The 13,956-nt window shown below is 60.8% G+C and overlaps 1 protein-coding gene and 1 long non-coding RNA gene across 5 annotated transcripts in view; both read left to right on the forward strand.

Moving 5' to 3' along the window:
• The first annotated feature begins 258 nt into the window (after window positions 1-258).
• The window catches only part of AXIN2 (axin 2), a 28,131-nt gene continuing 14,433 nt past the window's right edge, over window positions 259-13,956 (forward strand). For 2 of the 4 annotated variants that reach the window (XM_081580797.1, XM_081580794.1), the window contains exons 1-3: window positions 407-515; window positions 2,987-3,900; window positions 11,295-11,435. In XM_081580797.1, the coding sequence (XP_081436923.1) occupies window positions 3,101-3,900; window positions 11,295-11,435 (941 nt within the window). In that variant the 5' untranslated portion in view covers window positions 407-515; window positions 2,987-3,100. Of the gene's footprint in view, window positions 516-2,982; window positions 3,901-11,294; window positions 11,436-13,956 lie in introns of all 4 variants that reach the window. The other 2 variants (XM_081580795.1, XM_081580793.1) reach the window with 2 other exon arrangements.
• LOC145542289 (uncharacterized) lies at window positions 3,909-10,420 on the forward strand. Its single transcript, XR_014079748.1, has 2 exons — window positions 3,909-7,176; window positions 9,198-10,420. It is a non-coding gene; the product is annotated as an uncharacterized LOC145542289 (long non-coding RNA).

Here is a 13,956-nt window from a genome sequence, read left to right on the forward strand (position 1 = left end):
TTTTTTTTTTTTTTTTAACAAGCTCCTCTAAGCCCAAATTCCCAGGGGAACTTGAACAGCGGTAGAAAAGTGTTTGAGTGTTTGATGATAGAAAAAAAAAACTGCCTGCTTGCAGTTCTCAGAATGGCCAGGATGATACAATAAACTGTTGCTCTCCCGAGCTGCGGAGGGCAGGGACAGGCTGGCGGAGGAAGCCGGAGCAAAAAGGCCAGAGCACTTGAGAGGCGGAACCAGAACTCGGGCCGGGCGCGGGCGGCCGCGGGGGCCCGGCGGGGCGGGCCGGGCGCGGCCCCTTTAAGGCGGGCGGCGCGGGCCGGCCGAGCGCGGCGGGGATTGGCGCGGCGGGATCAGGGCGGCGGGGCGGGCGCGCGGGGCCGGCGGCGCTTTGATCAGGTCCTGGCAACTCGGTACCGCCGGGCGCCGGGAAGTGAAGAGAAGCGCTCGCAGCCATGGATCGCGGGGCCGCCCGGGGCCCGGGGCGCCCGGCTCCCCCGCCGCCGGCTGCGCTCTGAAAGGTGGGGCGGAAGCGCGGCCCCGGCCGAGCGGCTGCCCCGCGGGTGCCCCGGGCCGGGGCCGAGGGCGCGCCCGGCCGCGTCGCGGGCGCCGGGGGCGGGAGGGGCTCCGGCCTGGCCGGGGCGGGGGGGTTTGCGGCGGAGGGGGCCGCGAGCCGGCCGGGCGCGCAGAGGGGCGGCGGGGGCCCGGGGGCGGCGCGAACGCGCCGGGCGCTTACCTCCCTTTCAGGACCGTGCGCCGGCCCGCGCCTTTGAAGTGCACAGTGAGGTCCGCGGCGCAGTTTTTGTTGGAAGCGCCGGGAGGACGTGGGGTGCGCGGAGCGGCTGCTGGAAGCGGCGCCCGCGTCGAAAGCCGGGCCGGGGGGCCGGGGCGGCCGCGGCGGGGCGAGGCCCACTCGGATCCTCCGCGGACGCGGGGCGGCCGGGCGCGCCGCCGCCGCCTCCCTCGCCGCCGGGCTCCCCGCACTCCCTCCCCGGCCGCGCGCCTCTCCATGCTCCCCGACGCCGGGTCCGGCCCGGGGGGGCCTGGGGCCGCGGCGGCGAGCCGACCCGGTGGCCGGGGCCCTGCCCGGGGCGCCCGCGAGGTCTGGGCGCGGAGCGCGCGCGCGGACCCCTGGTGAGTGCGAGGCCGCGGCGGCGGGCGGCCCGCGCTCTTTGATGTGCCGGGCGGCCCTTTGAAGTGGGCAAGCAGGCTATTTCGGGGCGCGCTCCGGGCGGGCGCGCAGAGGGGTGGCGGGCGCGGCGCCCGGCGCTCCGGGGGGCTCGGCCCGGGTGGCGGGGGCCGGGCGGAGAGACTCGAGCGATCGGCGGCCGCGGCGGGGGCGGAGCGGGGGCAGGCCCCCTCCCCCGGGGGCGCCGCGCCGGGGCGGCGCTGGGTAGGAGTCGGGGTGCGAGAGTGCGCCGGGGCGCCTTTCGGAGGTGGGATGAAAGGGCGGCGGCGCCCCCTCCCCTCCCCCGCCCCCTCCCGCCGCTTTCTCCTCCCCTCCCCTCCTCCCCTCCTCCCCTCCAGCCCTCGGTCCGCGCAGAGGGGCCCCGATCGCCGGCCGAGGCTTAGTCTGCGCGCCGGAGCGGCCCGAGCTCGGGGCGCCTGCGTTCCCCGCGTCCCTCTTGCTGCGGGCCCCGCGCCCCGGCCCCCCGGCCCCCCGGCCCCTCGTGCGGAGAGGCCGAGCCTTCGCGTCGCCATTGCTGGACCGGCCGCCGCGTTCTCTGCGGGCGCCTCCGACCCGCGCCCGGACTCGGGGCTGCGAGCGCCCCTCGGGGCTCCGGACGGTCGGGGTGGACCGGGGCCGGGGGCCGAGCCGGGGGAGGGGGACGCTCGACAGCGATGAGAGCCGGGCCTCGGGCCGCCGCCGTCTTCCAGGTAACGGGGCCGCCCCCCACCCTCCCGCCCGGGCAGCGCGGCGCTACCGGTGGTCTGAGGCCCCGCGCGGGGGCCACACGCGCCCACCCCGGACCCAGGGCCACCGGCCTCCGGTTCGGGGTCGCGCCCACCCCCTCCCTCCCCGCTCTCCCGAGTTTGATCCTTCCTTTGCTGGAGTGAGCGGCTGGTTTATTGGTTAGATAAGACTTTTTGCTTGTGGAAAAAAGAGGCTTGAGGTCAGCAGAGTTTGGGATTCTTGGCACAGGCGGCGGTAGCGTGAGACGGTTTCTGATCCGGTTTTGTAGGGTTTGCGGCTCCGGAAGGGGGGCGGGGGCAGGGGGCGGCGAGTCCTGGGGCTTCTCCGCTCTCCGGCAAAGTTGGGAGATCAAAGCCTTGTCTGAGTGAGTGGATTTCTGGTTTCGGGGAACCGGGAAGACCGAGGTGTAGACTGAGCCGGATTCTTGGCGGGAGGCGGGGCGCAGCGAACGTTTCCATCTGGGGGGGGAGGTTCCAGCCGGGAGTCCGGGAGCCCATCCCGCCCTGTGCTGGGCGGGCTGCTTGCTCGGTCGAGGCTCCTCTGAATTTTCAAGGAGTGGGAAGGGGTAGTGGGGGGATGGGAACCAGATCCCAGGGAAGGGCACGCTTGGAGCTCGCGTTGTCCGCGCGGAGAGCCGAGTGGGGCAATCCACCGAAATTGGTTTCACCTGCGCCCGGCCCGGCGGCTCGGGGCGCGCGTCTTGGGAGTGGATGCTGCCCGGCGAGAGGAGGGGCGCGCCGGGCTGCGCTGCGCGCGGGGCCGGGTGGGGCTTGGAAGCCGGTGTCGTCCGCCTCCCTAGCCCTCTGCCCCACCTCCCACCCGCCCCGCGCCCCTTCCCCGCCCCCCCGCCCCCCCCCCCCGCCCCCAAGCGTGCAGGAAGCTCAGATTTCGCCTTTGAAAAAGCAGCGTCTGATACTTTAGATGAGCACCTCGCAGATAGCTGGGTTGCTTGATTTGAATTTGAGGAGTTGAAAAGCCTGTTTACTTTCCTGCTTTGATGTTGGGTAGATCTGGTTTTGATTATATCAATACCCTTTTCTCTCCCTCTGCTCCCCCCTTCCTTTTCTTCCCAGAAAGGAGGCTCAGATGAGTCCCTGCTGACTTGAGAGAGAAAGAGAGACCACGCTGATTGCTGAGAGGAACTGGAAGAAGAAAACAGTCCCTAAACTCAGCGAGAAGAAGGCACTCGCCATGAGCAGCGCTGTGCTAGACCCCAGCAGCAGCTTCCGCGAGGATGCCCCGCGGCCCCCAGTGCCCGGGGAGGAAGGGGAGACCCCACCGTGCCCGCCGGGCGTGGGAAAGGGCCCGGCCGCCAAGGCCCCGCCCGTCTCCTCCAGTGCCCGGCGGAACGAGGGCGGGCTGGGGGAGCCAGAGGGCCGGGCGTCCCCGGATTCCCCGCTGACCAGGTGGACCAAGTCTCTGCACTCCTTGCTGGGCGATCAGGACGGTGCTTATCTCTTCCGGACTTTCCTGGAGCGCGAGAAATGCGTGGATACTTTAGACTTCTGGTTCGCCTGCAATGGATTCCGGCAGATGAACCTGAAGGATGCCAAAACTTTACGAGTAGCCAAAGCGATCTACAAAAGGTACATCGAGAACAACAGCATCGTCTCCAAGCAGCTGAAACCTGCCACCAAGACTTACATTCGGGACAGCATCAAGAAGCAGCACATCGACTCGGTCATGTTTGACCAGGCCCAGACCGAGGTCCAGGCGGTGATGGAGGAGAATGCCTACCAGATGTTTCTGACTTCGGACATATACCTCGAGTACGTGAGGAGTGGGGGCGAGAACCCAGCCTACGTGAGTCACGGGGGCCTGGGGAGCCTCAGGCTCGTGTGTGGCTACCTCCCGACTTTGAACGAGGAGGAGGAGTGGACTTGTGCCGACTTCAAGTGCAAACTTCCCCCCACTGTGGTGGGCTTGTCCAGCAAGACCCTGAGGGCCACAGCCAGCGCGCGGGCCATGGACACCATTGAAAGCGGATACAGGTAAGCCCTGGGTGGGGGCGGGGGGGCGTGGAGGCTGAGGTGGACTCTGCAGATGTTTTGAGTTAAGGAGGGTGGATGGATGGATGGTCAGATGTGCTGAGGCTGACAGAGGTCTGTCTTGAGCTCGGACCGCTGGCCACGAACCCTTTGATCTGGCTTTCTGTTGTTGAAAGGAGGGGAGAGTGATGCGCACACAGCTAAATACCCGGAGTCTTCCAGTGCCGGCTGCAGACAGTGGCAGGCAGTGTGCCTCAATGCGGTTACTTATTATCCTGCACCAGTCTTAGAGGGGCAGCGAGAGGGCGAGTCAGGCAGTCACAGATACTACGCGCTGTTTTGGGAAGGGGTCATTCAGTGGCGAGGAGTGTGAATAGGGCCGCAGAGCCATCTGGGTTGAGCTGGAGGCCCAGGCAGTAGCGTGTGTGCCCATTGACCACGGGGGTAAGTGGGATCTTTTGAACTTTTATGTTAAGAGCCAGCAGCTGGCTTAACAACTGGGCTTGTGGTTCTTTATGGAACGAGACGTGAACCCTACGAGGAATCCTCCAGAGGAGGCAGAGTCCTGTGACTCCCCATGAAGGGTCCTGTGCTTTTAGGATCTGCTGATCGGTTATTCCAGGTCTTACGCGCTTGCCGTCCTGGGGGGCAGATCCCGGTTGGTGCCTGTGTTGCTCACTGCCGATGGAGAGGTTTTGGCGGGAGAGCACTTGGGCCCTGGACTGCCTTCTTTCTTGGAGGCTTGGAGGACAAGCAGTTCTTTATAGAACGGCCAAGTCTTAAGGTTCTTGACCTTTGGAGGCAACTTCAGACCTCCTGTTGGAATGAGTTTTTCTGTTTCTCTCTCTCTCCGCTTCCAAATATCCAAAGAGAATGAGCCTCTGAATTTCAGGTTGTTGCTGGGGGAGGGGCCGGCCGCTGGGCTGATCTTGGAGCAGCTTATCTCGCTGACCCTGTGGGAAGGGGCGTGCGACCTGGGGGCTGTCTCTGGAGGTTTCCCCCCTCCGTAGGGTCCGCAGGGGCGGGGAGTCCGCTCTCAGCCAGGGACCTGGTGGTCCTGGGGTGGCCTTACTGGGTGGCGTTGGCACCACCAGGGGGCGCTCCTGCGGCCCTGCGAGCCGGTCTCCCGGGCGGACATCTGGTCCACCACCACCTTCGGTGGGACCCGACTGGCTTGTGCAAGGGCTCCAAGGATCATCGGAACCGAGTTGTTTCAGCATCTTTAAGCTATGGTTTCGGGCTGTTTGGAGAAAGATGCAGGCTCTGACTTCTTGGGCTGGCAGCTCCAGGCCACCTGCCACCCCTGCCCGTTCCGTTATGCGGACACTTGGGGAAAGCCCCGCTGGCCTCCGCGCCCTCCAGGCTGGCAGCGGTCGCCGAGGCTACTTAAGGCCTGTGGTCAGGCGGCTTCTCCGGGGGCCTAGAGGCAGTGGGGCTTCTGGGTCCCCCAGGGGTCAGGGCCCAGAGCGCCACCTTTGTAAACCGCGCCCTGGCAGGTTTTGGAGCTTTTCGGGCTCCGGGGCGGGACCCTACTGGGAGCCTCCCCTTTGTGGGTGGGCAGTCAGGACCCCGCCCCTCCCGGCCCAGCCTGGGTGTTCATACCAGGATTCAGCTTTAAGGGGGTGTTTGCAGGCCGAGCGTCCTCCTTTGTGTTTCTGCAGTACCTCTTTGGTTGGGATTGGTGGGCGTTGTTCATATGTAAATGACACGTTTTCCTTGGCCCCCTGGGTTTCCTACTAGATTCCTGCCTGACTTTGTCCCCCTGTTGGGTTGAGAGGGCAGTATCTTACCTGGACTGCATATGTCTTACCTGGGCATTGTCAGAGAGGAATTAAGACCTACCCCAGCCTTTTTTTTTTTTTTTTTGAATTGCAAGATATTCAAGGGTGCCTGTGGTGTGTTAGGAGCTACCCCGAGTTATTCAAAGGCCTGAGGTGCAGCCCTGTCCACCTCTTCCCACCTGGGCTGAAGTCTTTCTGAAGCCTGTGTGTCCTGCAAATGAGAGGACACTGTCCCTTCTGCTGATGTCACAGGTTGCTGTCAGGATCAAAATAATGAACAGGAAAGCCCTTTGAAAAGGGACATGGTTTGAACAGACATAAGGCATTATAATTAGCTTGATTTGATCATGCTCACCGTTGGCTGTGAAAAGGGCAACCAGGTTCAGGTCTCACTTTCAAAGAGTGAGCCTCGAGTCCTAGCCCACGTTCACTGTGAAGCTTTGAAACAGTTTGGTGTCCTTTCGGGGGCTCTGAAGAGCCCCAGTACCTTAGTCCTTTATGTCTCAGTGCAGAAAAGAACTCGGATGCAATGTGACAGATGAGAAGTGGTCTGTTAGAACAGGATGCTTGTGAGGTTTACAGGCAGGCAGGCAGAGGGGTGCCGTGCCCCAAGAACCCACTGGGCTGTAGTTTATGATCACAGGAAAAGTGGGGAGGGGAGAGGAGGTTCCGTGACTCGTGAGCAGATGTCGTGCTTGCAGCCTCAGCTCCTCCAGGTTGAGCAGCGAGTGTTATGGCCCCTACGTGGTCAAGCCAGGTCCACAAGTTACTGTTTTTTATTGTGCAGAGAGCTTGTCCTAGGGCTCGTGAACTTACTGAGCTCACAGACTAGGGTGTGTGGCTCAGGTCAGCACTGTTTTACTGTTTGGGGGGCATGTCCAGTGCTTCTGTTGCATGGTTTTCTTGTTAAGCAAGCTTGCTTTGCCTTTCTGAGCGATCACTGACTCACAGGGGTCTCCGACATTTCTTCTCACATCCCCTGTGGGATTGAATATGTAATCACCTACTTTGTCCCTTCACTCTGTGCCCATCAGTCTCAGGTGTCCCCTCCCCATGCCCTGACTTTCTGTACTTGTTGAACTTGTTTCTGAGTTCCCAGCTAGTTCCCGGGATGTAGGGAGCGCCTCCAGCTTAAGTCTGCCTCCCCTCCATTCGGGAAGCCAGGTGCCTGGCCTGTGGACCGGCTCGTTTTAGTCAAATGAAGGAGACAGAGAACTCGAGTCCTGCTGAGGGCTGTCACCAGCTGTTGAGGAGCAGGCTTGGCAGCTGGATGCCAAGGGCACCAGCTGGTCCCCAAGCCCTGAATTTACCTTGGGCACTCAGCGGAGCCTCACTTTTAATGACTTGTTTGCGTTCTTACTGATTTGGTGTTGGGTTTCATATAAAGGGGCTTCCCTGATGGCTCAGTCAGTAAAAAATCTACCTGCAGTGCAGGAAATGTGAGTTCGATCCCTAGGTTGTGAAGATCCCCTGGAGAAGGGAATGGCTTCCCACTCTAGTATTCTTGCCTGGAGAATCCCATGGACAGAGGAGCCTAGTGAGCTGCAGTCCATGGGGTCACAAAGGGTCAGACACAGACTCACAAAAGAGCTGGAGGGAAGAGGAGGCAGGGTCCCCAGAGGAGGGAGACATGCGCGCGCGCGCACACACACACACACACCCGCCTACCTGGAGGATGGCGGTATGTGAGGGGCTGGCCTGGTGCTGGGATGCCCTCTCGAGGGTCTCCCCTGACTGTCATTGGTTCTCTGGCCTCATGGCCTCGCAGTACATCAGGGGGCCCAGCAGGGGTCCCCTGCCAGCTCCCAGTGCTTCCTGTCCCCTTGAAGCAATCACTGAGGGGGCTTGTTTTTGTGTGAAGCCACTGGACTCCAGTTTGGCCTCAACATCATCGAATGATGCCCAAGGAAGGCTGTGCTGGGAGCCGCGGTGCTGAGACATGTGGTCCGATCGCCCCACCTGCGCACCTGGCCTCTCCCTCACCGCCCCCCTCCTTAGAAGATGCTTGTGGGAGGCAGCGTCACCTTCTGGGTGGGCACATTGTGAGGAAATCATCAGAGGGCTTCTGAAAAGAAGAGCCTCAAACGCACAGCCTTAGAAGCCAATACCTTTTAAGGTGCAGTGTTTTGAGAGGGGCCCCAGAAAGGGATCCCAAAGGCCAGGTCTGCTTTCTCTCTGTATGGGCCTGGCCCTGGAGTCGGGGGGGGGGGGGGCATCTCATGGAGATAACAGATAAGAACAGGCCGGGAGGCATGCAGAGCAAGGCTCCCAGGGGCCTCTGCCACCTGAATGCCGAAGCCCTGTGCGGCTGAAACCGCGGGCCTGAGGGTGCCCAGCATGAGCACTGTCCCGGCCTCTGCTCTCTGGAGGAATTGAAGAGGCTTGCAGCAACTGGGAGCACCACGGTCCTGAAGAAATAATCCGCATCTGGGTACAATTACTGCAGCCTGGTTGAGTTTCTTTTTCTTTTTTTAAAGTGATCACAAGAAAGCAGTTCTAATTCATTTTCTCCAAACTTTGTGGTGGTCCTGACCAAGTTCTGGGTTCTTAAAGAAAAGAAAAAATCAAGTGTGTCTCTCCCCACGACTCAGCCACCTTCTCTGAGTCGTCTTGTGATGATGGAAGGAAAATCCCAGTACTTTATTGCAGGGACTGACTGAAGAGCAATATATTCCACTTTTAATGGCTGGTGGCACAGTAGCCCTCTATGTTGGAAGGGAGGGAGCCCAGTTTATTTTGGGGCCCTGGTGTCTGACCGGGAGCGCAGAGCTGTGTCCACACAGCAGCGTCTGAGTGAGGTACCTTTTTCTGCTGGGGGGGGGGTCTCTCTTGAGTCACCTTCTCCCTGCGGACGCTGCTGCAGCGCTGCCGTGGTGCGCTGTGGGTGCGTAAAGACCGCAGAGATAGCAACACAGGGGATGGGCAGAGTGCACAGAGGCTATTTAAGGCTGCTTTGGCTTTTTTGATCTCGGTGTTACAGCTCTTAGATGAAAAACCCGTTCAGCAACCCACTGTGTCCTAAGTCCTTAAAAAAGGGCGTGTGGACAAAGCTGTGAGCTTCTCCCATGAGCCGCACACGACAGGCAGTGCTGGGGGGTAGGCCCCCAGCGGGCAGACGGGCCGGCCCTGCTCTCAGGGGACTTTTGTCACCTGCACACACAGGACAGGCCTCCATGAGGGAAACACACCGCGTTGTGCAGTCGTCATGAGAAACGCCACCCGAGGATGCCTTGTTTTTGCTGGTGGGTGGTTTTCTGGAGTGTTACCACGACCCCCTGTGAACAGTGCCCTTGGAAGGTGTTTCCAGCCCCGGGCCAGTGGCCGTGTCTGACCCGCACGCTGTCTTAGGTGGACCCCCTGTCCGTGGAGGCTGTGACACCCCGGGACACCCAGCCGGCTGGGAGCTCCCTGGCTTCCGCCTGATGGAGCCCCCGAAGGCCATCGTCTCCTGCATCCTTGTTGGTTAGTTGCTCAGTCGAGTCCGACTCTTTTGCGACTCCATGGACTGCAGCCCTCCAGGCTCCTCTGTCCATGGGATTTCCCAGGCAAGAATACTGGAGTGGGCTGTGATTTCCTCCTTGAAGGGATCTTCCTGACCCAGACATCAAACCTGTGTCTCTTGCATTGGCAGGGGGATTCTTTACTGCTGAGCCCCCTGGGAAGCTCCATCCTGCTTTGAGGCAGTGGCCTGTCCAGGAGCTTGGAGCTTTGGGCCACTTTAAAATCTTGGGCGACCCCATAACCTGCCCCAGCTGCTCCCTGAGGCCACCATGACCACAGAGAAGCGTTTTCTTCCCACTTCCCTCCTGTCCAGCCCACAGTGGAGACGCCACAAAGTGCGCCTCCTCGCAAGTTCTCTCACCAGCTGTCCCTCGCCCCATCTCTGCTCTGGGAGAACCGCGGGCCTCTCGTGGGTTGTCCCACTCCTCCGTCTTCCTCCTGCCCTGCTGTCTGGAAACGCCACACTGGCGACGTGGGGACCAGTTCCAAGTCATGGAGGATCCCACCAGCCTCATGTCATCATCACCACCGAGAATCCGGGGCGAGGAGGGAGAGGACCAGGCCTCCTCCCTCGACAGGTGGGGCAGCGAGGCCAGGGCATGGGGGGCCGGTCAGGGCAGCTTGGCCCACGGTGCCCACTGGGCTCGCGCGCCATGTTCCTCGCGTGCACCTCCTGGTCACTCCTCGACCACCTGACATTTCCGAGATCTGGCCTCGCTCAGACCAGCAGATTGGGGGTCTCTGCTGCCATCAGCTCCTCCAGGACCTGATGTGGGCTCCACGCAGCCGACCCCCAGCGCATGGCCCCTGCCTGGGGCTCCGTCACCTCCCTGGGGGCCCTTGACAGGGACTGGACAGCAGACAGTCCTTGAGCACCTACTGTGCGGCAGGGAGGAGACGGGACCCCACCCACACCGAGCCCCGAGCTGGCGGCGGTGGTGGTGGTTCAGTTGCTCAGTCGTGTCCAGCTCCTGGCGACCCATGGATGGCAGCACGCCAGGCCTCCCTGTCCTTCACTCTCCTGGAACTTGCTCAAACCCATGTCCATTGAGTCGGTGATGCCGTCCAGCCATCTCATCCTCTGTCGCCCCCTTCTCCTCCTGCCTCCAGTCTTTCCCAGCATCAGGGTCCTCTCCAGCGAGGTGACTGTCCCCATCACTGGTGGTGGCTCTTGGTATCTATCTGTGTTTCTACACTGAGGGGTTGGGTGAGATCATCTGTGAGGTTCGCTCTGCTCTGAAGTGTTACAGCTCCGAGTGTCACATGTCTGCTTTGTCGCTGCAGCTGGAGGGCAGGTCCCGAAGGCAGGACCTCTCCCCCACCTTCATCCCAGCCGTGGTGCCCACCCACCCCCCCCAGTCTGACCTGGGCCCCCTGGACCCCATGTGCTGCTGGGAAAGCCTCAGGCCTCTCCCCCACCCCGCCACCGCCCAGGGTGGAAGACCTCCCACTGCTCTTCGCTTCCCAGCCCCCCCCTTCCATGTCCCATCCAGGATCACTGGGCCCACCTGTCCCAGGGAACCATCCCCAGCCACCCAGCGGGTCCTCCTCTGGAGAGCCCAGACACCCGCTACGGGGTCAGTCGTCCTGCCTCTCACGCTGGAGCGTCTTTCGATACAGGCTAGTCCTGTGTGAAGCAGAGAGATGGGCTGAGTGGGAGTCGTCCGGATGGGTCCCACACCCACTGGCTCCGGTCCTGTGATCCAGGGCTGCCCGCTCACGTCTGTGAAATGGGCACACGACCTCTTACCCAGGTGGCCTCAAGGATCAGATGAGCTCACGTGTGTAAAGGGCTACCTCGCTTCATAGCAGGGGCACTCCGTCTGCAGTGACTCACTCCTCTGTCATCCCCTCGCCTCCCCTCCAGGAGCAGAGTCCTCTGGAAATGTCCCTTGAGGACTCTGAGCCCCCTGAGCCACCTCTGGGGCAGAGAGGCCCCTGCTCTCTCCCCGGGGCAGGTCAGTGGCTCAGTGGGCCCTGCGCTCTGCCCAGAGGCTCACCGGGCCCTGGGCAGCAAGCTGGCCTTATACAGGCTGGGGACTGTCCTGGAGTCTCCCGGGCACCCCGAGTTTAGGGCGAGAGTCGGGATGCCCAGCTGTGGCCCTTTTCCCGCAGGTCCTTCAGGAGGAGCGACCCCGTGAACCCGTACCACGTGGGCTCCGGCTACGTCTTCGCGCCAGCCACCAGCGCCAACGACAGCGAGATGTCCAGTGACGCGCTGACCGACGACTCCCTGTCCATGACGGACAGCAGCGTGTAAGTGCCTCCTGCTTCCTAGCGCGTGCACGGCTGGCAGGGCGGCAGCCTCGGCCGGCGTCGCGAAGCCCACTGTGTCCATGTGGACGTCTGTCGGCTGGGACGGGAGGGAGCCGCTGGCGTGGCCCAGGTTTAGTGCAGGAGGGTCCCATGGGAGCCTGGGTAGCTGGAGGCTTAGAGGCTTGAATGGGGGTCGGAAGGTATCTTCACAGAAGAAAACTGGACTAAGGTAGAAGGTTAAGGGCACTGCCTGTAGGTTCCCTGAGTGCAAATACCCCCCTTCTGGTTGTCATTTCGCCCACTTTCCCTTTGGGCAGAAGAGCTTGGCGGGTCTTGAATCCAGGTGTTTCGTCTGCAGAACGGACAGGTGGGAGGCAGAGGGCGCGGGGAGGCTGTGTCTGGGCTCAGTGACGGAGGAGTCCGGAAGCCCGAGCTGTCCCCAGGCTGCTGTGTGCGATGCCCCCTCGGATGGCTCAGTTCAGCAAGTGCCGCTCTGGTGCCTGCTCTGTCGCTGGGCATTCCCTCGAGAGTCATCTGGGGTCCTGGCTCTTCTGCAGATGCACAGCTGGGCTCCTGAAGGCAGGCCCAGCCATCAGGGTGGTCGGAGGTCAGAGGTCAGAGGGCCATGGGCAGGGCCATGCTTTGAGCTGGAGGTCGTTTGAGGCCATGCAGTGGTGGCCTCTGTGGATGGAGAACAAGGCTGTTCTGTGAGTCTCAGGTGGGTGGGGGTGGGGCGGCGGCGTGGACCAGACATCCCCATCTCCTGCCAACTTTGGAGATTCTGGTTCAAGAGGCTCAGAGGTGGGGCCCAGCTGTGAACCACCAGTCTAGAAATGGTCTTCGGAGACTCTTCTACAAACACTTTGGAGTAGCATCTTCTGCTAAGGGGGACCGCTTTCTACAGGCAAGCCCGTGGAGCTGCTGTTGCTTCTGGCACACTTATTTCCAGTCTGTCCCTCTACCTTCCCAAAACCGGACCAGCTCTTCCTCCAGTGTGCTTGAAATGATCTGGTTTCCATTGGCCAGTGATCTGTTGCTTGGCCTGTGGCATGGAGCGATTGAAAGGAAAGCGGATGGGTGGGTTTGAGATATGACTGTTGCGTTTCCTGGTGGCTTTTATTGTCTCACCTCAGAGTCCCCTGTTAGTAAAAGGAGAGAGATGTTCGAGCTGAGATTTAATACAAGAATAGCTCTTTGGCTTAAGTGAAATGGAGAGAGGGAAACTGTCATCCATCCAACATGAAGAGATGAGGGCTCTTACAGAGGTGAGTCTTCCATAGTTATTGTACTTGGAAAATATGTATTTCTTAAAACAATGTTTTTGCTCTCTCCTTATTGAATAGTGTTAGACAAGATATATTCTGTTTCTTGGTCCAGATAATTAATCTGGAGGTCTGTTTTCATACCACATCGTAGTATCTCACAGAATTCAAGACTGTGTAAGGCTCTCTGCCCCCAGGAGGCTTCCCTGGTGGCTCAGACAGTAAAGGATCCACCTGCAATGCAGGAGACCCGGGTTCGATCCCTAGGTCAGGAAGATCCCCTGGAGAAGGGAATGGCCACCCACACCAGTCCTCTTGCCTGGGAACTCCTGTGGACAGAGAAGCCTGGCGGGCTGCAGTCCATGGGGTCAGAGTCAGGCACGACTGAGCCACTGACACCTCCGCCTTCACGCTCTCTGCCCCTGGAGGCCCTGGTGCCTCCCCCACCCCGTAAAACACGTGTCCCTCCCCCCTCTGCCGTGCTGCCTGCTGTCATTCTTTCCTCGTGTGCGCTTCTTGCTGGCACCACGTTTCCTCTGGTTCTTAACTAGAATGTGGATTGCGTGGGAGTCGGCGTTACGTGTAAAATAGGAGTGTACGTTGGGTCTGAATGAGGGTATTGAGTGAATCTCCTTAGTTAAACATAGTTGACTTAAGACTGTGAGGCTTCTGTTTAGTTTTCTTAGAGGTTATTTTTGGCTTGCCTCCTGCTCTGCGTCACCGAGGTGTTATTCTGGGTTTGGGATGAGATAACTTGGGTGTAGTCCCCATACCTGGCTGAGCCTCACAAGACCCAATCAGAAAAACTGGCCGACGCTCATGACTCTCAGACGGGGCAGGAAGGCCTGGCGCTCCTGTAACTGCTCCCGTCAGAGACAGCACTGAGGTCCAGCCCACAGGCCCCTGCCCTCAGCCTGCTCCCGCTCCCCACGTGAACAGCCGCAGTAATGGGACCAGCTGACAAGGAGACCTTTGAGCTACCTTGAGTCTCTATTTATTAGTGACCACATAGCTTTCCTTTTTCATGACTTAGTGAAGCGTTAGTTGCTTAGTCATGTCTGACACTTTGCGACCCTGTGGACTGTAGCCCACGAGGCTCCCCTGTCCGTGGAATTCTCCAGGCAGGAATACTGGAGTGGGTCCCTATTCCATTCTCCAGAGGATCTTCCCAACCCAGGGATCCATCCCAGGTCTTCTGTGCTGACAGAGCCACCAGGGAAGCCCTAATGACTTGAAGCAGGGGGTGGGGGTGGGGAGTT

Source organism: Giraffa tippelskirchi, chromosome 3 (assembly GCF_054371585.1).
Source record: "Giraffa tippelskirchi isolate mGirTip1 chromosome 3, T2T-mGirTip1v1.2.pri, whole genome shotgun sequence".
Classification (NCBI taxonomy): Eukaryota; Metazoa; Chordata; class Mammalia; order Artiodactyla; family Giraffidae; genus Giraffa; species Giraffa tippelskirchi.